Source organism: Scardinius erythrophthalmus (genome assembly GCF_964197995.2).
Source record: "Scardinius erythrophthalmus genome assembly, chromosome: 4".
Classification (NCBI taxonomy): Eukaryota; Metazoa; Chordata; class Actinopteri; order Cypriniformes; family Leuciscidae; genus Scardinius; species Scardinius erythrophthalmus.
In genome coordinates this window covers 15,862,720-15,887,066 of record NC_138224.1, presented here as the reverse complement: position 1 = coordinate 15,887,066, position 24,347 = coordinate 15,862,720, and the positions used below count along the sequence as shown (strand labels likewise).

At 40.0% G+C, this 24,347-nt stretch overlaps 1 protein-coding gene and 1 long non-coding RNA gene across 6 annotated transcripts in view; one reads left to right on the top strand and one right to left on the bottom strand.

Moving 5' to 3' along the window:
* The window catches only part of nav3 (neuron navigator 3), a gene marked incomplete at its 5' end in the record, with an annotated part of 170,024 nt that extends 162,339 nt beyond the window's left edge, over positions 1 to 7,685 (bottom strand). For all 5 annotated transcript variants that reach the window (XM_081362799.1, XM_081362802.1, XM_081362800.1 and 2 more), the window contains one exon: positions 7,410 to 7,685. In XM_081362799.1, coding sequence (XP_081218925.1) covers positions 7,410 to 7,685 — 276 coding nt within the window. The remainder of the gene's footprint in view (positions 1 to 7,409) is intronic.
* Positions 7,686 to 7,977: 292 nt separating this feature from the next.
* On the top strand, positions 7,978 to 11,694 carry LOC308689207. The gene is made up of 4 exons (XR_014029973.1): positions 7,978 to 8,055; positions 8,178 to 8,369; positions 9,406 to 9,455; positions 9,537 to 11,694. It is a non-coding gene; the product is annotated as an uncharacterized lncRNA (long non-coding RNA).
* Positions 11,695 to 24,347: the final 12,653 nt, after the last annotated feature.

Below are 24,347 nucleotides of genomic sequence, written 5' to 3'. Positions count from 1 at the left end.
CTTCTGACCCAAACTTTTGAACGGTAGAGTATTAAAGATTGAGTCAGACTGCAAGGGGGTTTCTGGGAACCTGTAATACTTGATGCATGTGGCATCGTCGATAAGAAAAATCCTTAAACAGTAGCCAGCAAAAGATTCCTGAGGTGTCCAATAACCTCTAAACATTCACGCATGTCAGTGCACAAACACTACTGAAGGGCTTTGGACTTTAGCCCAGGGGGCAGAAAATCCAATGATTCTGTAGCGGGTCACGATGTTATCACGCAGTCTGACTCACAGAAGGGCAGAACTCTTTTTGTTTACCTCTCCTCTCCTCTAGGGATGAGCTCCCCTAATTATTGTTAGTTGTTTGAACTCGCACTAGCATTATTAAACAGGGTTTCCTTAGAATTACTAGTCAAGTTGTTCAGACAACCTGACGACTAGTCGATTATGAAATCCCTCCTCTCTTTTCCTGGTGTGTATTAATGGCATGCTGGGATGTCCGCTCTGTCCCAGTCCCTGCTGATTGCTAATGAGCCCCATGCTTTGGTTTCACAGATGTTCCTCCTTTGTGTCAAGCCAAGAGAAAATGTGTGTATGCGTGTGTGTGTGTGTGACCTCTGTGTGCGGCACTGGGCTCGTGGCGTGTAATCGGAGCCAGTTATACAGACAGTGCCAGGTGTGTGCACTGCCTCCATCCCTCTATCAGCACAATGTCAGTGAGAGAGAGAGAGAGAGAGAGAGAGAGAGAGAGAGAGAGAGAGAGAGAGAGAGAGAGAGAGAGAGAGAGAGAGAGAGAGAGAGAGAGAGAGAGAGAGAGAGAGAGAGAGAGAGAGAGAGAGAGAGAGAGAGAGAGAGAGAGAGAGAGAGAGAGAGAATGAGTAAAGGAGAGCAGAGGTCTGGAATGAAGTGAATTCTCCAGGAAAATGAGAAAGTAAAAGAATACGTGAGCACATGAAAGAAAGTGAGAGAGGTGGAAAAGCTGTCAAAGTTTATGTAACAAATGACAAATGCGGCTGATTAGAGCAATGAAGGAAAGGGAGTGAAAGAACAGAAACTTTAAATTTGAAGACTGGAATTGGGAAAAGGAAGTGAAAGGCTAATATCAGACATGAATCACTTGAGTGCGTGTTCATACGTTTGATTAGCCACACATTGTGTGCCCCCAGAAGTTAACTAATCTGACAAAACCATGTTTTTAAAGTTAGAATTATGCATAAAAAAACTGCATTAGTTTGTATTAATTATTATTAGCTTTCAATCAAAACCATAGAAATCTATAGAAGTTATTCTTAACATTTTTGACACCAAGGCTATTGTCCACAATAATATTTGAAGGACCCATGACTTTTTCCAGTTGTTTGTTAGTTATTTATTATAAGGAATAAAAATACTCAGTATTTGCTCAAAATTCCAATGTAATTTTATAACTTTAGCTACCTCTACATCTAGGTTTTTCAAGACACAGTTTTTTTTAGAAAAGACAAAAAAAAGTTAATGTTGTTGAAGGGGTGAATTAAAATATCTTGATTTTTTATTTATTTTTTAGCTTATTTTAACACTTGTTTAGTCTTATTTCAAATAATCTTGAGGCCCACGAGTGGACCCCAGCCCCCTAGTTGAGACCACTGATTTACAAAAGGCTATGTTATTAGATAACTGGTTAAAAGTGTGTAAATTTGCCAGCTCTAGCTGCTCCATTCTTTTTGTTCTTTTATGTCATTAAACAACACAGAAGTGGCAGTGTACAGTTTGTCTCCCTCTCTCTGATCATTTATTGGTCATACCTTTGAACTAGCACAATGCCTGGAGGTCCTGTGTTTGTGGATATGGCCTGATGTGTGTGAGAAGTAGTATGAAAGCATGTGGGTAACTTCCGTCCATGGGCTGTACTGTGCAAAGCGGTAAGAAACTGCTCTGCAAGCGCTGCATCAATAAATACCATTCAAGAGATTCAGATGTGGCAGAAGTGCTCGGCCACTTAATGATACTGGTGAACAGAGGGAAACAAAATGATACATGCCAGATCGTTAAAAGTTATTAGACGCAATTTTTTCTTTCGAATCGAGCTGCGTGCACAGAGCGTTTTTGGTCTCTGGACGGCTCACCCCTGTAAAAAACAAAAACACGCACACACACAAAAAAAAACAGGATGCCTGGCAAGATCTGTCCTTTAGGTTGCGCGCTGTTTTTCTCACCAGTTTTTCTTCCTGTTTTAACTAAAGGCTGATTTGGCTTCCAGAGACGTTAAATATAAACCTGCACGGTTGTTTTGAAAACAAACTCCATAATGCAAAATCAAAACACTTACAGAAAAAGTTTACAAAAAAAAATTCTTTCATTACTTACTCACCCTTATGTTGTTTCTTTCTCCAGTAGAACACAGAAGGAGAAATGCTTAATAATGAGCTAGTTGTTCTTTTCCATGGAATTACAATGGATTGGAGTAAAGCTTTCATACCACAAAAAAAAAGGATGTAAGTAAATAAATAACACAAAAGTGATGCAAAATAATACATTTTTTTTGTTCAGTCTTCCATCAGTCTTTCGATCAGCTTCAGGAAACTTAGAAATAGACCACGTTCATGATACTTTTATGGTGCACTTGCATCTGTTTTTTTTTTTCAATCTTAATTGCATCTAATTGCAGAATAAAAAATTAAAAATGTTAATCATTTTTGAGTAGATGTTGTATTGGTTGGGCAAGTCAATAAACACTTCTGTGCATGTCAGTTACTCGTGCAGCGCACTCTCTTTTACCCGTGCACTTGTATAATAAACAGAACATAACAGTAAACCAGTCCTTGTTCATGGGAGTAAGAATCAGATTTATTTTATTAAAAAAAGAAATGAGTTGCGGTAAACAGTAAAGGCCTCAAGAAATAAACTGAACAGCGTGCCAAGATTATGCCTGATTTTATCTGAATAAACATCACCATCACTCAACCCTTGAATAGGCACACTGGGGGAAAAATATGAGTGAATTATTAGATTATGTAGGTTTTTACAAGTCACAACTCTTTAGAGAGCTTTTGGATAGTATGTTTCCATTCGAGTTGAGCTGTATAATGGCTCTGAGCCCCCATCTCTGCTTGTCTAAGGGGGAGCATCATCACTTGTCTTCAGTGTCCTGCACTCTTCCAGATAAGGAGTGCAGCACGCCAGACCACCCATGGCTATGACATGCACAGAGAGAAGAAACACCCCACCCGTCGACCTCAAGCCTCAGTGTTTCACCACCGACAGCACCTCTGCTGCTGGGAAACGCTGGCACTGTCCCCTTGCACTCTCAACATTCCCCTCCCTTCCCCATCTAACACACTGTGAGCCACCAGTGGCCTGTTTACATTCCCTGACTTCTTAATCTCACACATACAAATTTTAAATGGGACAAGTACAGAGCTCTGGGGAACCTCGCTATTGGACCACACTGCTGAACTCAGTAAGAATGAAGAGGATTATATACATGAGTGTGTGTCTGTGCCCATATGTAACGGGATGCCCTGAGATGACAAGAGCCTCAACACAGCTAATGATAACGTGAATATATAATCTACATTTCACGTCGCTGTAAAAATGAGTAAAATTAAAGAGTTTGTTCATCTATATACAGTATAAAGTTGTTTTGGACTCTTGTGTCTTTTATTGTATGGACAAAAACAGGTGGAATACTCTTCAAATTATTTTCCTTTGTGTTCCAAAGAAGACAGAAAGCATAGGCGCCGATTTACGTTCCTGCCGTTGGGTGCGAATCATTTAAATTAAGTTACGGTATTAAAACGCAATATTTCTAACACAGAACAATTACGTAACAAGGTGAATTAAGTTGTATGCATATACTTTGAAAATGAAAATGACCACTTTGCCATTTGCAGTAGGCTTATACATCAGGGAATTTTCCCGACATTAAATAAATAACCATTTACATGATTAGGATGTTTGCATTGTAAGAATATACAGGGAGTTCAGATATAAAAACACTGATTCATTAAGTAACGTTTGCATATTGAAATCAGATGGAGCGGTGGCTTCACTTGTTACGACGTCAAGCCCACACCACACCCACACTTTACTTTTTTCAATTGTGACAGGCAGGACTAGCAAAACCTCAAATTAATCTGCTTGGAGGGGATTATGAAAGACTCTCACATCCTTCATAGTGCCCCGCCTTCATTCTGTCTCTGCTTCGGTTTCCAGCCAAATGTATGAACATTTCTATATTATAAGCTACTAAAAAGTTATACAGCAATGGAGAGGTCCGAGTTTAAGGGAGGCTGCTTTTCACTGGACAACAAATAAGTAAATATAGAACCTGCATTACATCCTGTTGTTGACAATCCAGTTTTGACAGTAAGGAGCATTTGGGGGATTTCACATAACTTTAATATAAAAGACTCATAGAGCACAAGAAAACACATAAAATAAAAATGTAAGATGGCAAAGCAAATGGAAGATTTGCACAGGGTGGAAAACATGTGTCCTTCTGAGAACAGGGTTTTGCTGTCATAATTCCACACTGGATGCTAGAACAACATATCAGACAAACCTCATGCAGTATGGAAGACTATCTCCCCCAGTCCATCTGCATTCAAAGCCAAGCACTCAGAGGAGGATTTACAAAAAGCTGTTTGGGACAATAAATCATGCAATAAATATGAGTAATAAAATATAACAGATGGATTCATCTCAACAAAACATTTCTGGATCATTATGTTGGATTTATATCAACAACTGTTTTATCTGATGATCTAAACACTATAAAAAATATGTTTACTCTTGAACAAGAAGAGAATTCATACTTTCAAGTCTTTATGTCCCAATTTCAGTCTTGTATAGCAGTGAACAACACCCAGTGGAGTCATTCCATTTTCATGTCAGTTAAGTAAGTGCTCTTTGATGCAGAAAAAATCAAGCTGAATTAGAAAACTGTTCTGATTTCTCATCTACTAGTTATGTAAGAGTTAAAAAAGTAGGTCTAAATTAATAAACATTTCCATATTCTTCATATTTCCTAGACACAGATTTAATTCAAATACCCAGTTGTTTCCTTCTTTTTGTTCATATTTTCTCACATATTATCGCTCTCATCAAGCCTGCCACAGACACACATTCTCAAACACACCTCCTCACTGCCCTTGGTCTCAGGTGTATAAAGTGTACAGCGTAAGCTATAATCAGTTCACCAACCAGACCAACCACATATTTCCTCCATTTACCATGGGAAACTGCACTGAGAACTCTGTGGAGAAAGTGGCTGGAATGATACTTGCACAACCAGCATTTTTTACAGTCTCTATCACTGTCATGAGATAAGGCCCTTGCATACTGTAAACTACGCAGGCTACCTTGGATGACTGCTCTTAAGGTGTCCAAAAGAGCTTCTACAGCACGCTCGCCATCTGTTCTCACATTAACCGTTAAGTTGTTCCATGGGTTTACTTTAAATCTTGCTCTGTGGAGCTCCTGTTTGTTTGGAAACTTGATAAATAGCACAAGCAGATCACAACACCGCCAGCTGCGCGGTAGACTGATGTCCTCAAATGCAAAGTTTGACATGAGTTTGCTGTCCCGACACACATGATTCAAATCAATCTGCAGCCACATAGAGACTGTCTCAACACCAAACAAGGTGAATGTGCTGCCCTCTGTGGGAACGACTACAAACATGTTCAAACAGGCATGTGGGTATAAACCAATCCACCTGTGCTGAATGCACTGACATGCCATTACATTATGATCTTAGACATCTTCACTAGCCCCACCAAAACTAGACTGTCAGGAGAAAGCAAGTACTGCCTCAGGCTCTTCAGCCCATTCAAAGAGAGCTGCAAGACCTGGACAAGCCCGCATTAGTACTAATTGTTCCCAGGTGACCAGTCAGGAAGGGACAGGTGGGACATTTCTTTAGTTAAGGAGATAGGAAGGTATTAAAAAGTCAGTCACATTACATTACATGACATTTCTTAATAATATTGTAAAAATAGTGCTTGCTCAGTAGAGTTTTATGATTAGTCTTAACATTCCTGCTGCATTTTTAACAGCAAACTAAAGTGAAGAGACAAGGCTTGTGATTTTTTTTTTTTTTTTCGCACTAAAGGGCATGACACTTGAGTTTGTCATGGAGCACGGAGTTAATAATAAAACACACTTCCCCTCTTTCTTGGCCCCACTGCCCTCCAGCAACCCCAAACATGCTCACAACCGCTGCACCAGAAACCCTGAGCAGTCAACCACGACCCTGCTTTGAAGTTAGCACGCACTTCCTTCAAGTTACAAGAAAACACAGCCTTTTCGGATCTTAATAGGGAGGAGGTAAATCTAAGGAAGTCACAAGTGAGACAATGGTCAAGATGAGCTTACTAAACAGGAAAGTCTTTTTTTTTTACCTAAAGTTTATTTTTTTCAATTGTGACAGGCGGGACTAGCAAAAGAATCTGCTTGGCGGGGATTTTGAAAGACTCTCACATCCTTCATAGTGCCCCGCCTTCCTTCTGTCTCTGCTTCGGTTTCCAGCCAAATGTATGAAAATTGCTTTCAGAAATATTGGCATGCTTTTCTTTTGAATGGGTAAGAGTTCATGGAAATCCATACATGTCTATCATTCGCTAGCAATTTGATCTTTGCCTTTTTAATATCGTGAAGCCTGAGAAAAGAGCAAGGGAAAAACACCAGCCGTATATCTGTAACGGAGCACCACACGTGGGGGATAGGGAGTTAGTGTGCTGCCCCGCTCTGTTTCACACAAGAGTTTCCTCAGGTGGCCGAGTCTCCCCCGTAAAACACCCCCTAAAACTACCCCCATGCTTCATTTCACAGATAGAGATCTTAATAGCCTCAGCAAAACTACAACAGCTCGTTCGTAAACTGGAAGTCTTAGCAACATGAGAGACATGGTTTGTAATGATAAACAAACAGCCATGCTCAAACAGTGCGCATGATTCAGCAAAGTGTGAGTTTCCAGATATTAAAGGGATAGTTCAGCCAAAATAAAAATGTTGTCATCATTTCTTTACCCTCATGTCATTCCAAAGTTGTCTGACTTTTTCATTTCTGGGTGAACTATTCATTTTAATATATAAAATAAACAAACCATATAATTAATTCAATTTCTTTATGTAAAGCATCTAAATTCATACATATGCACTACTGCATAATTTCCAGCATGTAGAATAAAAATGTCCAGACATGACAGATCTATGGCACCTGCTAAAATTATGCAATAGTCTGCCAGGCATCTGGCTGATCTATTTCCAAACACGCATTGAATTATAATTCCACATCAGTCAAACAAGAACTGTAACCAGCTTTCTCCTAGAGCAACATGCGAGTCACCTGTAGAGTGAACCAGTACCTGGTCTAAAGATCAACCTAAACATGGTACACACGGATGAATGCCTGGATTACATGTCATCATCTTTCTCACTGACCTTGCATATCTTGCTCTCTTCTGCCTGTCTGCTGCTACGTGCCAAAGTTGCGGCTGGAGCTGGGACCAAGGTTGACCTCCTATCATGGATCTCCGTCTTGAATGACAGCTGACAGGAGAGCATAGAAGATTCTGTGACCCTGAGCTCCGAGCTCCTGGGTGCCAATCCATGTGCCATGCTGCTTCTCCCAGGGTTCAGGATGGGCAGTGCAGTGTGGATGGGTTTGGACCCCACAGCTGGCTGCCGGAGTTTCGATGCAACGCCAACTACTGGCATAGTCCCTCAGAGTGCAAGTCGAACAGAGAAATAAGGAGGGGGAAAAAGTGGAGGAGTTGTCTCTCGTGGTTTTCTCACACAAGGGAGAGAGAGAGAGAGACAAGAGCCCTGTGTCTGCTCTTGATGTCTGGCAGGGGCTATAAGAGGTGGGAGGGGGGTGTATGGTCTCCTAAAGAGTGCTGCTAGCGGGTGAGAGCGTGGACACGCTCATTCTGTTGCCGACAGCGTGTGCTGCTCTCAGTAACTGAGAAGGCTCCTCCACTACACATTCTCCCCTCCTCCTCTCTCTCTTCCACTCCTCCTCTTCCCTTACTGACAAAACGCCACTACAAAACCAAACAGCTCTCGGGGGCGTGAACTTCCCGGGAAGGTAACCACCACTCTGCTCTTCTCACTGCCTGATTACCCAGATCTGACTGTGTATCTCTCTTACATACACACATGCACACACCGACTGATCTAACTCTCTGGTTCCTCCTCTGTCATTTGAAGAACATTCCACAGCAGCGCGTCACACTCCGACTGCAACTGTCAAAACAGTCTCTCCGTAACCCAGCTCAGATCGGTGGACATAGACACCTCACACTGGCTGCAGCTGGAACAACTGAATGCTGTGATGAAAGAATGAGTGCAAAAAGAACACTCGAAAGACAGTGGAAACATTTGGGGTTGTTTGGAGTAAAAGTAAGTCTGTATATAAGTGACAGCCAACACAAACAGATGTTAGAAAAGGTCTACTCTCTTTTATCCCGGAAACAATCCACACTTAAGTTGTTTGTCTAGTTCCCTGGATTTAGCTGCCAAACTGCAATTCACTGGCTCTCTCTTTCTTTCTTTCTTTCTTTCTTTTTTTTTGTGCTGTCAACTTTACTTTCACTCTCATCTCATCTATTATCCCCACCCAGTTTATAGAAATAGTTGGTAAAGGGTCAGAAAGACAGGAAGGCTTGGAGACAGTGGACTGTGTGTTAGAATTTTTGCGTAGCATTTAGGAACTGGTGGAGAGAAGAACATGACAGCAATGCTGACAGCACTGACTTTCCTCCCTGCTAATTCATGTCAAACAAATAATCAGGGAATTTTCTTGTGTTTAGCCCAGGAGATACGATTCATTTCCCACTAACAGAGGACAACGAATCATTGCCCATGATCACTAAACAATCTGTCGTTTTGTACCTGGCAAAGTGCCTGTATACATGAATTTTCAACTGTGGTGTGAAACTGAGCAGCCCTTGATGTATTAAAGACTTTATTAAATGGGCAAAATATGACATGTACCATGGTTTTTAACAGCCGTTAGCCTGGTGTGAGACTTAAAAGAGAGTGAAAGTTTTATATGGAAAGAGCCCATCTGGTTCAGTTTAAAAGCAGGGATGTGTGGAGGAACAGCAAGGATTTCCACCACATCGGAACACTTTAACACAGCAACGTCCAGTTCCAAAGCCTATCCTGAGCACCTACAGTTTATTTAATACCTCATGGGATTGACTCAATGCTCACACAACTAAGCCTATATTCTTGTCTGTTTGGTATATTTAGAATCAAGTGCATTTAATGAGATGGTGAACACCTTTTTTTCCATGTTCCTCCTTCATTAACAACATACTTTAACTATGCAATCCACCAATACTGCAAAGCAATGAATGATAACTATACCTTCAATGTAAGAAAATTATATACAATTATATATTGAAAGAAACTGCTCTGATTTCCTCTCCAGGATTCCAGGTGCTCAGTGGATCACATGTAACTGAACGCTCCAGGCAGAAGGTCAGATTCAAAAAAACATTTCCGCGTGTGTTCCTACTTGAGCAGTGAAGCCCGAATTTAATTTTCATGTCTCCCTCGCAGAGTTCATCAAGCTGCTCTGGTGAAGCACTGCTGAACGATGGGCTTCCAGTTACCTGTTTTTGGAATGCACTGCGATAAATCGGAGCTGAAAGTTTGCCGCTAACTGCCTTAGAAAAGCCAAAGTCAACAGGAGCAGAGCAACCTCCGGGTTCAGTTCCACCGAAGCTTGGTGGGTCATGGCTAGTGTGCTGTTTAGCCATCTGACCGCTTTTCTCCACATGAGGGCCCATACTCTTAGCGAGCTGGTTAAGCGGGGACAAAGATCATAAAACGTGATGAGGATGTTGATGGGAATGACAGCAATATTGTTGTTGATGCCGCAGGGTGATGATGGTAATGATAGAGTTCACTTCCTCAGGCTTGTCTAGCGAGGCACAGTTGACAACTGTGGCCTGTACCTCAGAAGTGCCATAATTCCAACAACAAACAATGTGTCTTTTAAGATCGGGAAATACTCGATAGATAGAGGCAAAGAGCCCTGATAAGAGCTACATTTACAGCCTCAATCTTTATTTCTGAATGTGGGCTCAGCAGAGTTGCTCCATTCTAGGTGGCCTCCAAAGCCACAATGGAGTATCTTGTGGCAGGGAAAAAGGGCATTCCAACAGAACTGGGGAAAAGAGTGGGCTGAGGGAGAAACCTCAAGAAATTTGGGTTGGGGGAGAATTATGGAAGACCCAAAAGCCACAGCCCAAGAGAGGAAATAGGAACTCTGCATCTCAAGACTCAATCCTCCAGGCCAAACATTATAACATGTGATTAAGTCAACTTGCTGCTTTCCACGAAAGAGCCTGGAAGGAAATCTGCTGCTACAGATGTATGTATGTTTGTTGAGATACTCTCTTTTCTCTCTGACTGATAAAAGCAAGGGTTCAGCATTAACGAACCAAAGCGTGCATTGGGACATTTCCAGCTGACGAGCTCCTAGTCACCACCATTCATCCATGAATCTAAATGTTGTGTTTCTCCAAAAACAAATCCCACCGGTTACAGAAAAAGGAATACCAGGCAGAACCAAAGCAGTGGTTCCTGATTGTATGGAACATCCATGCATGGAACCTGACGTCAGAGAGTGGCCTGCACTCCCTGTGAAAACAAGCAGGGGGGAGAGATGGGCAGAATGAAAGACTGAAAAAGAGAACGAGAGATGGGCTGACCCTCTTACATCCCCTCTGGACCCTCCCCTGTCAATACAAATCCCTTGAGAGACAGATAGTCACGCACCTGGTCCCCACCACAAGCACATGCTTATCTCAGCTCTGCAAATAGGATGGCATGGAAAAGAAAACACACACACACAGGGTGCTGGAGTCATGGATTCCTACTCCCCAGTCAACCTTTGACGCCCTCCATGGGCTCTCACTCTCTGCCTGATGGGCTACAGGCTTGAGAGATAAGCTTTATGTGGCACTATGATGGTATTCATTTTTCATCATTAGCATCAGAAGAGTGCTTTTCAAGGTTCTCCTACCATGCTAATCCTTGCAAAGACTTCTAGTCTGGAGTGAATCAGAGATTATCAGGACATGGCAGGGTTGGAGGTGATGGAAGAACTTCCATTTGATTAGTCACCGTTTCTTTTTCATATTGAAGTCTTGAGCCCTTGAGGCCACCGTGATGGAGAAGAGTAGTGAAACAGATTGAAACAATTCATTTTAGTGGGAGCAATTGTGCTCCATTTCGGATTCAAAGGGGTCGGAACAAATGGAATGTGAACTATCCCTTTTCAAACAGCCAAACTTATAAACACACATTTAGCAAAAACGTCAAAGAAATTCCAGCTGCCCGGAGAACATGTTTGGAGCGGGTGGCTTGGCCACATCCCAAAAAAGAGTGGGTGGAAACAACACTACATTGAATTAAAGCCGCATCCTAATCCCAGCAGGAAATCTTCTACTTTCCCCCAAAAACAGTGCTGCCACTTTCCTACTTAGTGGTCAACTTCAATAACAATTAAACCTCATAACTTACTAAATAATCAGGCACAAGTGTCAATGACATCTAAAATTGTCTATTATAGAAAAAATAAAAAATAAAAGTTTAAAACGTGGCAAGTTTATGTTGGTTTCATGTAGTTTTGAAAGACTTTTATACTTCCTTCAACAAAACTTAAAATGTATCTTTTGTTTTATTCTATTTTATTTGTAAATTTTAAAGAGAAAATAAAATCAAGACAACATTTTACTTGTATGTATGAGTATACGCATCAAAACATTCCTAAGAAAAAATTATAAAAGATTGTACCAAACTACTTTGGCGCAATCATTCCAAAAATGTCATTCTTTTAAGAAGGCATTTTCCCCCCTTCATTTTGATTTCAAAAAAGTTGTATCAGCCTGATTTGTCTTTTTTTTTTACCATTAAATGGCAAATTGAATTTGAATCCGAAAACTGAAAACATGATCATCATAGATGAGGTGGTTTCAGGTCATTGTAGGTATAAATTGCATTTTGTATATATATATATATATATATATATATATATATATATATATATATATATATATATATATATTTTTTTTTTTTTTTTTATGAACCCTAACCCTAACCCTAACCCTAACCCATGCTCTGAGTATACTGCACTTGCGCAACACTCATTCCTGACACAAAACTGCCATAAAAAAAAGCTATTTTCTGTACAATATTTTTAGATATTAACTATGGTCTTCCCTCATGTCTTGCTCACTCCATCTCTTTCTTTATTTTTGTGTCTCTTTTGAAACATTTTGCAGCTGGTTTTGATTGAACTCAAGCAGGGAATCAATGCACACTTTCCAACCAGAACAATAAGCAAGAGGCAGGGATGTACAGTAAGTATAACTGTCCCTATTGTGGCCTAAAAATAACATGAAAGGGAGGTCAGCCATCAGCCCGAACCAGAGGAAGAGGCCACCACAACACTGGGCTCTTTCCCAACTAAATATCCCAGCAGAATAATACTAACATAGACTAGCACAATAGTAGATCAATGAACACTCAGCTGCCCAGGAGTCAGCAGTTATGTAGCCAAGGTTAGAATAACAAACACAGACAAACTGTTAAGGTCCAATCCACTGCAAAACTGACTGAGGAACTATTGGGTCCAAAAATGTGCACGCCAGACATGGTGGAAATTAGATTCTCACACACACAAACACACACACACACACACACACATACACACACACACACACACACACACACACACACACACACACACACACACACACACACACAAACACGTTGGGCCCTATTTTAACGATCTAAAACGCAAGTGTCAAAGCGCAAAGCGCAAGTAACTTTGTGGGCGGGACTTGGCGCTGTTGCTATTTTCCCAGCGGGATAAATGACTCTTGCGCCAGGCGCAAATCTAAAATGGGTTGGTCTGAAGAGCTTCATTATTCATAGGTGTGGTTTGGGCGTAACGTGAAATAAACCAATCAGAGCGTCATCTCACATTCCCTTTAAGAGCAGGCGCGCTTGTTCTAAAGCGGATTCCTATCATAACGGCGGATTTGCCAGGCGCGCGCCAGGAGCGGTTCACAGCCAAGGAGAGCAACGCTCTCGTCAGGGACGTTGGGGATGGAGAAACCCACCCAAATTGACTTCGGTTAAAAAGGCGTATGATAATTTGGGTAAATGTGTAAGCTAGATGTATGCTTTTATAATAAATTGTCTTTCTATCTATCTATCTATCTATCTATCTATCTATCTATCTATCTATCTATCTATCTATCTATCTATCTATCTATCTATCTATCTATCTATCTATCTATCTATCTATATCTATCTATATCTATCTATCTATCTATCTATCTATCTATCTATCTATCTATCTATCTATCTATCTATCTATCTATCTATCTATCTATCTATCTATCATAATAATGTATGATTTGTATGATGTATGATTTGCAAAAAATGAAAACTGCTGCTTCTGTGTAGATGAGAGAATCAAAGTGTATGCGCGTTGTGCACACGCTACATTGATTATGGCCAAGCATGCGCCCTTAAAATAGCATATGAATAACATGCGCAACGTGCCACTGACTTTAAACTATTTTTTCCTGGTTAGTGGCGCAATTGTTTTCTAAACCTGCAAAATAGCATGAAGGAACGTTTGCGCCGGAACACGCCTCCTTTTTTGCGCTGAACCGCCCAGGGAGCGCAAGTTCATTCCCTAGTTTAGCGACGTGCTTCTGTGGAGGGAAAAGTCCGCTTTGCGCGGGTGCAAAATAGGAATGATACATGCGTCGGTGTACAAAGTCAATTGCGCTGGGTGCAAAATAGGGCCCGTTGTGTTTTCATGTTTTATGGGGACTTTCCATAAACATATTGATTTTTATACCGTACAAGCTATATATTCTATCCCATTACACCCACCCTACCCCTAAACCTACACATCACACAAAACTTTCTGCATTTTTACATTTTCAAAAGATCACTTAGTATGACTTTATTATTATTATTATATTATTTTACATTTTATTTATAGGCACCTTACATGACACTCAAGGACACCTTACAAACACAGTAAAACAATAAACAAATATTCATTACAGCCTGGATACCAGTACTAAAATGTAAAAGTAATCACATAAAAGCCTGCCGAAAAAGATGGGTCTTAAGGCGAGATTTAAAAACACAAAGACCACTGTTTCGCACATCCTGTGGCAGCAGGTTCCATAAATAAGGAGCTGCATGACTAAAGGCCCGGGACCCCATGGAAATAGTATGAGTTCGAGGGAGAACAAATGTGAGTGAAGAAGATGATCTTAAAGTCCGAGAAGGAGTGTAAATATGAAGAAGGTCAGATAAGTATGAAGGAGCAAGATTGTTGAGTGCCTTGTAAGTAAGAAGAATAATTTTAAAATTAGAACGATATTTAACCGGGAGCCAGTGCAAGTTTAGCAATATGGGAGTAATGTGTTCAGCTAGGGGAGTTCTGCAGATGATTCGAGCAGCCGAGTAGGGGTAAAAGATAAATAATAAATAAAAGAGGACCCAATACCGAGCCCTGCAGGACACCTGTATTGACATACGAAGGCTTTGAATAAAACTGCTACAACTGTACAAATTGAGTATGACCCGTAAAGTACAGTATAAGACTTATAAGCTGTTTTCCTTATGGGGACCAAAAATTGTCCCCACAAAGAGAAGGATTTTTGATATTGCAACTTTGTGGGGACATTTTGTCCCTATAATGCAGGGTTTACCAGGCCACACACACACACACACACACACACACACACACACACACACACACACACACACACACACACACACACAAATCACAAGTGCATTATGAATTACAATGTTTAAAGGAATAGTTCACTTTAAAATGAAAATTCTGTCATCATATACTCACCCTCATGTTGTTTCAAACCTGTATGAATTTCTTTCTTCTGCTGAACAGAAAGGAAGATATTTAGAAGAATGTCAGTAACCAAGCAGTTTCTGGGTCCCATTGACTTCCATAGTAGGAAAAAAATATACTATGGAAGTCAATGGGACCCAGAAACTCTCTGGTTACTGACATTCTTCAACTTCTTTTTTATTAGAAATAAACATTACTTACATTAAGCTGGGCAGGTCTAATCAAAGCTGTATACATAACTGAACTATACAAATACACCAAACATTCAGAGAGACCTGACCAGACCAGGTTCCTGCATTGCTTCTTTGAGGCTCAATATCAAACCCTAACAGATTACATCCACACACACAGCTGGCTCATCAGCGAGTAGTCTTTTCACATCAACACTAACACACCAGCCTGCATTCCAAGGTGGCTTATCCTGGCACTAGTTGCCTTTAACAAACAGCATGGAGTCACGGCCATCCAATGCCTTACAGGGTAAAAGCATTCACCAAAGCCAAGGATGGGTGGCAGACAAAAAGCAGCTAAACCTAACCTCATATAGTAATAAAAAAGGTGAGATCTTTCAGCACTGAGTCATTATGTATATTTTATATTTCTTTTTTAAAAAGCAACAGCGGATATAAAAAAAAAAAAAAAAAGAATAATGGCCAAATAATCACATATGTATATATATATATAAAAAAAATAAAAATCAATAACAAGATATCAGTACATAAAAAAACACTTGTAATATTAAAAAGGAAAGAGAGTGTGATATACTCTCAAAATATCTCAAAGTTCGTTTCAGACCATAATGCCAATCTATGATTCAGAACAAGATGTCATTTACAAACACATCTTAGTTTAAGTTGAGAAAAATGTTTTAATAAAAAATAAAATAAAAAAAAAAATCATGTAAAAGTTCAACTTTATTAATGAGCTGTAAGGGGGGAAAGCTACGAAAAACAAGTGGCCCCTGATATATGACATCTCTATAAAATGTTGATCCCTCCAAGTTGTGTTTACGGCACAATCTATCCCTATGTAAACATGTCTGTTGCATCTGTTCATATTTTAAACATTCTTTAATACTAGAATGGCCCTCCTCTCCCTAGCTTCATTATAGTGTTTGCTGTGGATATCAGCATGTGCGCCTTGTAAATAGCACTCAGTCCCACAGTTTCTCCATGCGATAAACATACAGCGCTGTCACCTGTGGCTGCATCTCCTGCTCATTACAGATCGCTCATAACACTGGAGCAGTGCTCCTAGAGAGAGAGATTCTGATTAAAGGCTCGGAATACAAGCCTGCGCTCCTGTGGTACTCTACTATCAGTTCCTTGCGCAGGCCTCAGCTCAGCAGCTCCAGATGTGGAGACACTAGGTCATTACTGGAGGCCTCCCATGTGGTGTGTGCTAACTCTCTTCCAGCTCATTACATTACAAACACTCACTGCTCTACGCTGGGGTGTTTGGCTCGTCTGGAGGCTTCGTCTTGATGAGTTTGCGGTTTTTGAGCCCAGTCTGCACACACTGACCGCTTCAGGTCTCAGACGGCACACCCACAGACATTTATGAACCGTGTGATGTGCGTTTGATGCTGGTGTTTCTGACAGGCTTCTTAACTAACTTAACCATCAAGTTTAACCATTATGTACATGCTGGTCGACCATCTGTAGCAGCTAAACTCACTTGCTGGTGAACAGCATGGCTTAAGGTTTAAAAACTAGACTACTAGCTAACTATCATAAACAATGTGTGGCATTAAATCTTTGAAACATCCAAAGGTTTGTTTGAGACACTTATCTATTCAAATCTTGAAATATAATTCATCACACTCGTATACTCTGTTTATATCCAATTTCAGAATACTAGCCCCAGAAAAGGGAATCTGTGGTTACCAATATACTGTGCATCCTTAACATAAAATGAATATTATATTAAATAGTATTAATTGTCATTTAATTGATTTTACATATTTCAATAATTGTATAAAAAAATGTACAGTATTTTTTAAATATATTTACTTTGGCCAATCAGGGGCCAATCCCCTATTTTAATGATTTATTTAAATGTCAAATTCTAATTAGTATATGTTGTGATGATAATTATGTTTGAATGTCCATTTTATGCTCACACAACTATTTACTTTTGTTTTCAGTGTGTACTAGAGCAAACCTTTTTGTTTTTTACCTAAAAAAAAAAAAAAAAAAACTAGCATAGATGTATAATAGCGGCAGTTTATTGGTTATAATTGTCTACAACATAACAATAATTATCGGCTTATCAGTATCATAATTTCAGTGCTTGTGCATCCTTAATTCATGTCAATCAGTCTGCCATTTTTCTGTCTAAATATAGGCAGTTTGTGGTCAGAATTAGCACCCCTCCTAAGAGGGAAATGGGAAAAAGAGTTTTTCCCATTTGACACACATATCACGCAGCTTCCTGTTTGTCTTCAACGAGTTCGGGAAGCTGTTTACCTGCAGTGCAACAGGATCATCATACAATCATCACCCCCAAAAGCTGTGATACAAACAGTCTCAGGTTGGCAGCATCAGGAGACAATTGCATACAACATGAGCATGGCTGTGTATAATCCGTGTAAATACCCCTATATTGGATGGAAGCGCTGACATTTAACTGTAGAGTAAATGATCCCTCTTCTCTCTGTCCCTCATTAACAGATAGGTGTTGTTAAATGGGGGTTAGAGGTTTTGGAGTCATCGCTTTGGCCTATGTATGTTAGCATGCTAAAAGCTTAATGGGGCTTTGCCAACACAATTTACACAGATCAGAGCCTTGCGTGTGCTTGAGTGAAGAGCACGGCTCTTTCATCTACAGCAGTGTGTTTACGAAGGGCCTCTGCTCTGTGTTATCATCAGCTATGAGAGTCTCAATCCGCGCCTTCCTCTAAAAACTTAAAATGCCCAAGTGGCCGTGATGCAAGAAGAAAGGCCCCTCTAATGGATTCTGACTCATTAGCTATGAAATACTGTATTTACATCAGATGCATTATGCTCTATTACTAATCACCCACGCACACAGTTCACTGCTTTGAAGAAATCTTCTCCACCACAGATATTCAAACATCAGATTCACAAAGATTAGGGAACTTCTTTGGAAAGACATTTTAGCGTGACTTAGCTTATGCTTGATATTACAAAGAAAGTTAGGCCAAAAACACACGCTACATAACATGGTTGGGCAAAATTCAGAATGGAAGAACTGGCCCTCTTTCAGTTATGAGTGTGAATCTAAATTGTATTGACCATGCTAAAGAGTTAAAAGAAAAAGACGGGTGCACACAGGTGCATTCTGGGAATTCTACCTGTGAGGCAAACTTTTTAAACTTTTTTTCAAAACTTAACTTAAACAAGGCTTTGTGAAGCCACGTTCAAAATCTTTCCTATTCCAGCTAAACATTAGTTACATACATTTTCAATTAATTTTAATTGTACTTGCTTTACATCAAATTTTGAATTGCCAGTTTTTAATCCTTTTTGTGACCTTGTCAAACTAAACTTTTTGTATTATTTATATATTATTACAGTATTTTTGAATTAGCTTTTATTTTTAGATTATCAGTTTTAATTTTAAAATTAATTTAAGTTTTGATTTAAATTAATTTCTATATTCTTTTTTTTTTTTACTTTAGCACTTCAACTTAAACATTTATTTCAGTTAGTTGTCAACTCAACATTTCTTATTGTCATTTAAGTTTTTTTTTTAATTTAAGCTGTTTTCACTAATTCTGTCATGACAACTCTCAAAAGATTGGTATGGTAATCTAGATTGACATGGTAATGGATATGGCAATGTTAATGTATTTGGTCTACGCTGCTGCTGCTGCAGAGCAAGTACAGAGATTTGCTACTGCCAATATATTACAGATATGCTGCTGTGAGCACGTAAGACATGCTACTGCTGCTGCACATGTAATGTACATGATTTAACCCCTGTAGCAGATCTATACAGGTGGAGCTGGGGAAGGTGGAGGATTTTTGAAAGCGCACTGCATACTGCTACCAGAAACACCCCGGTATTTGTTTGAATGTTGAGCCGCAGTTCAAGCATGCATTTGAAAATCTCACTGCACGCAATTGGATAACATTACGACCAATCACAACAATAAACCCCATACGCTTAGCTACCAGCGGAGCTAACTGGTAGATTATACTCTTACCGTATCCGGTCGGCAAAACAGCAAAAACGTCCTTCTTGCAAAGGAATGATTCGAGCACTGTCTTCTGTTCCTGTTTTAGATAAAAAGCCAAGTCTAACTCGTTCATTGTAGCGGCCAAAGCCGTTTCAAACAACTGGTATTCATCCATAGGCATCTTGCAATGTTTACTAATGACTTCGACGTCACATCGCTGTCGTCATCTGTTTAGCTCGCCTCTGGCCCGCCTATATCAGATAACCCGATGTGATTGGTGCAGCTTGGATACAAGGGCATATTTAATGAGCATCATTACTCGACACCAGAGTAACTCGCTGAGCAAATTCAACTTGTGCTCTCGTGAGAACTTACCAGGGTAGTGATCGTTACCAAATGAGTCAAAGACTTATCAGCCTTGCCCCATCTAGAGTTTCATTCCAGAACTAGGTAAATATTCATATCCAATTTTATTTCATCTTTATTTTAATTTAACAATAACACTGTTGCAAAGCCATTTTCACCTCAGTTCTGAATGACGCACAACCCTGCTATAAAATAGTAAAACTGAATAAAATAACTGTTGGGATACAAAGTGGTCCTTTGCTATCACAGAAATATGTAAATATAATAATCAATATCCAGGTCTACAATCTACTAATCTCATAGCCAATAACATCTGGCTTCTGCTTGCCAAATGTCATGAATCTAATAGTTTAAGCAGAGAATTTCAGAGCCTGTTTGCTTAACTCTTGGAACCGTGTGGCCTCCAGGACATGATTACATGAGATGCTGTGTTTTCTAATACTGGATGTATTGTGTTTGGCCAGGAAGCAGGTCCGGCCTCTGGAACAGCGTCCAGCGATGTGTTAGGTTTGGCACGACAATCCCACCTCCATCAACATATTCAGATTGTCTTGAGTTCACACTCCCATTCTCCCCTTACACATGTACTTGTTCACTTGAACAAACTCTTTTGCCTGGGCTACCCCCAAACTCACGGGCGAGATTAACAGGATGTAAACTGTTGTGACAATCTTATCAGACCTTGACTTGCCTCCAAAAGGCAATAACAACACAGTGTTTTGGATTAAGGGGTCCAAAGGTAATTAATCAAAATCTGCTTAAACTTGTCAAACAGATAAAGCCATTAGAAGCAATATTTCCAATTGCACCCAGTTTTGAGAACGTGGCCACCATGTTGCTGTTGTTACAGGGGCCCTGTAACAGTTTCTAAGATGGATTTGCCATGGCCAAGCTGTGGCCTGAGAGACTCTGCGTTAAAGTTCAGGGACCATGTGGCTAAGTAGTGTGGTGCTGAGAGGTGAAAGCACTCACTTCATTTCTCTTCATTATGGGCTGCTGACGAAAACCAAATGGGAAGCTGGAACCGGCAGGAAGCCAGAGCGCGTGGTGCCCAATTAAGGGCCTGAGCGGGGAACAGGGCATGGCATTGCCAGAGCATAAACAGCAGTGCTAATCTGTGCCATGTCTGCCTTATGAATGACCCAACACTTCATAATTTATGGGTGGGCACTGGCGCGTGGGGAGAGACCTATAAAAGGCCTGAGAGAGGATGAGGGCCGTCTAATCCTGAGTGTACGTGTGCAGCGCGGCCCCTAGTGAAAAACTGAAGGGGAACGTTGCCATTTACATAAGGGCTGAAAGTGCCAAAATTTAAAAGTAGGATTTAAAAGTATAAATGTGAAGCTTATTTGAATAGCTTCATTGAAAGCTTCTTTTAATGTAGAGGAACCTAGAGGACAATCACATCTCAGTGGGACTGTATCATTCCAAACAATCTCCCAGTTAAAGGAATATTTCAATATTCAAAGAAGCTTTCTGAAGGAGATTGAATCATGCAAATGGTTTGACATCACATTCGTAAGTCTGTTCAGTTTTTCCACACAACAGCTTACATTTTCTTATAATGCAGAGCTTCCCTGCTGTTTGTTTACATTAATGCGCTTCGAAACTCTATGCGAGTGATTGATACAAAAAAAGATTGGCTGGAGGAGAACAATCAGTTTTGTCTGTGTCTTCAAAAGAGCCGATGAATGCATTATCTCAACATCACAGAATATTCGGTCCAGCATGCAATTTGTAAAGTGCTTTCATCCAATGAGGAAAATTAGACTGTCTGCAGGTCTAGACGCACAGTGATTGATCGAGTCAGATAATTTCGCAAACACGCCACGGCGTTCCCGCAGATTCAGGGTTTTCTCTTCCTGCATCGGCTCATCAACCTCCTGTCGTTTTAAGACAAACCAGAATGTTCCTGGTTTCATTTTCTTGGCCTCAACAAAAGCCCGGTAAGTAATTAGTCCCACTTTTGGGCTTTTCTTACTTATCTGGAAAGAATGTGGTAGAACTCGCTTCACATGTTTGGCTTTACTGATACGGTGGCTCCAGCAATATTCTCCACTCAGTGACCCAGGCCAATCAGTTGTGTCCCTTGCTATTGTACCTGTTCATTCAAAGACAGAGACGTCATGCTTTGTTCTTGATAAAAAAAAAAAAAACGGTAACCAAATGCTTGATTATTCTTCACAAAAGCCTGCAAACCTGCATTCTGTTAAGTATTTACAGGCTCTGTCAAAACGTTGCGAATCCTTCATTGGATTGTAAGCATAATGACTCTGCTGTGATATGATTTTCCACCAAAACAAATGCTGCCATGGCACATATCAAGCTAGCAGACACAAAACATAATAGACAAAAAGAGACACAGCTAGCTTACCGTTCAAGCTAAAATTGAGCCAAACCAGGACCTTCTGACCAAATGATGCTGCAAGAATGAATTCATACAGTTGTTAAAATCACATTGTGATGACACACCTGTGCTCTGGACTGAATTAGTGTCAAAAACAGGTGTATAAAAATGTATCATTTGACTAATTAAATTATTGTAGCAAATGAATCGTGCACCTTTTTTTGTTATTTGGCTTATCCACATGAATAGAGATTAATAACACTGCTAAATGTAATATTTAGAGATCTAAAAATCAATGCGTCTTTCATACTTTTTAGGGTGTTCGTTTACTTATTATTTCCACAAAAAAAAAGAAGATATTTTGATATCTGCCTTTGATGGGTAATTGGCCAGTCAAAATTAAGAGTGGCAAATTGGTATTGGCCAGAATTTTAAAAACAGTGCATCCTTTCTCATGAACAGTTCATTTAATTTTATGTTCGCTCATCTATTTGTTGGTAATAAATGCCTCCCCAAGGTTTGGCATCCCACACACTGACTTCTCTCTTCATTTTACACCACAGATCCTACTGGATTTCCTGGGGAAAATACAATTATACAATTCTTAATTGATCTCTTTCAGGAATAAATATTATGACAGATATTCCATTAGCATTCCTGTTGGATCTTTTGATTAGGAAATTATCACAGGTAGCAGTGTCCCAGCAGCAACTTGCTCAATGGTGCAATAGTGATATAAAGATAGTTGTATCCATCAAGCCCAGATATTTTACCTTAATATACCATAAGATATAAAGCAGTATATACAGTAAACACTAAAAAATGCATCAACTGTATACATTACATGGCCAAAAAATATGTGAACACCCATGTCTAATTACTGGGTTTGGCTATTTCAGCAACACTGATGTTTAACAGGTGCATAAAAACAAGTATACAGCCAAACAGTTTTAGTAAAATAAAGTATATTTTCTGTTCCAGAATTACAGTGCCCCTACCAGTGCAAGGTCCAAGACTTGAACCCCACTAAACACCTTTGGTCAACAATAGCGCCTGGCCTCACTGAAGCTTGTGGCTGAGTAAAGGCCTCCCAAGAAATAGAGCCTGCATAAAGTAGTCGGGTAGTCAACTACTTCAACCACTAGTTGGCGCTGTTGGAAGCCATCTGATCACTCGAGCGCGCATAACGCAACCATAACGATAACGACCGACAGGGGTGGGTGTTGTGAGGTTTTCGCATGCAGCCGTCATAGGCAGCCGTGCACAAGCGCAAAACCTCACAACACCCACCGCTGTCGGTGATTGGTTGGAACACTATTTATTTTGGTTTTGAGTGGTGGTGAAACCAACTGTTTTTGTGTGCAGATCTCAGAGCCTAGGCTGCCTACAGAAACGCGTTTTTTGATGACCTGCTTATAGGGCGGGCAGCTAGCGGATCGTTAGGAAAGATTAGATGAATGTGATCATTTATGTTTGGGCCTGAAATCGCTGATACAACCTTTAAGTTTATCCTGATAAGCGCTAATTGTCACAGTTGAAAAAACATCAGCTTTCCTCTTCCATGAGGGGGTTTGGCATCAAGATGGCTTTATTTCCAGGCAGACCATTAAAGAACGTGACACAAACATCTCCCAGAAATCCTATAGAATTCAACCAATCAGATGGCGACTTCGAAACTCCCAAAGCGTTTCCCATTTTACGTGCCTTATGCATAAGACGTTGAGCCAACGGTCAGTGGGCATGACATCTGAGGCTGACACTAGGGGCAGGATGATGATGACAGCGAATTGACTTCATGATATTTGTCTTATTCTATTATAAACATTTTGAACCAGTTGAGTGAAGATATGAGTGATGCGAGTACAGATCCATTGGTGCTTTAACTGCTGAAGATCAGTAAAATATGTGAGGAGGATGTTGTATAATACCCATTTATTTTAATTAATAATACATGTATGCACATATTGCTCAATGTCGAAGATGCGGATGTTAAGGTTTTAATGTGTCACAATGTGTTATTTTGCCTATACAAAATGAAACCCATTGTTTTAATGTTTTTACACTTTATGTATGAGATGTAATTGTAGCAAACATTGGGATGTCAACTGATAAACACTTGTTGACACAAACTGTTATTTTGTCATTTTTTAAACAGTAACATAAACCACAAGTAGTTGAGTAACTTGGGTATTGTTTTGATAAGTAACCGACTAGGAGAAATCAGTAGTCGTCCAACCCCTACCTAGAGTGGAACTTGTTATGGCATCAAATGGAGATCCTCTTAATGGCAATGGTTTTACAATGGAAATCTCAATAGGTAAATATGAGCATCCATATAACAGTGTTTCAGTGTCTCTAAAGCTAGTAGGGTAAACGTTCTTAAATTAGGACCAAGTCACATGAGGGACTGTGCTTGAGTTTGATTTTCAACAGCCAGTAAGATCTCAGATTCAAAGGCAGGAGGCTCTCTGGGAAATATTCTGATCACTGAGCTGTGAAATTACCACAAATACACAAGAAATCTCTCTTTTTTTTTACTCTCAGAATGTTAATTTCAAAGAAATCCTCCCGAGTGTTATGCTTTGATTGCAGATTTAC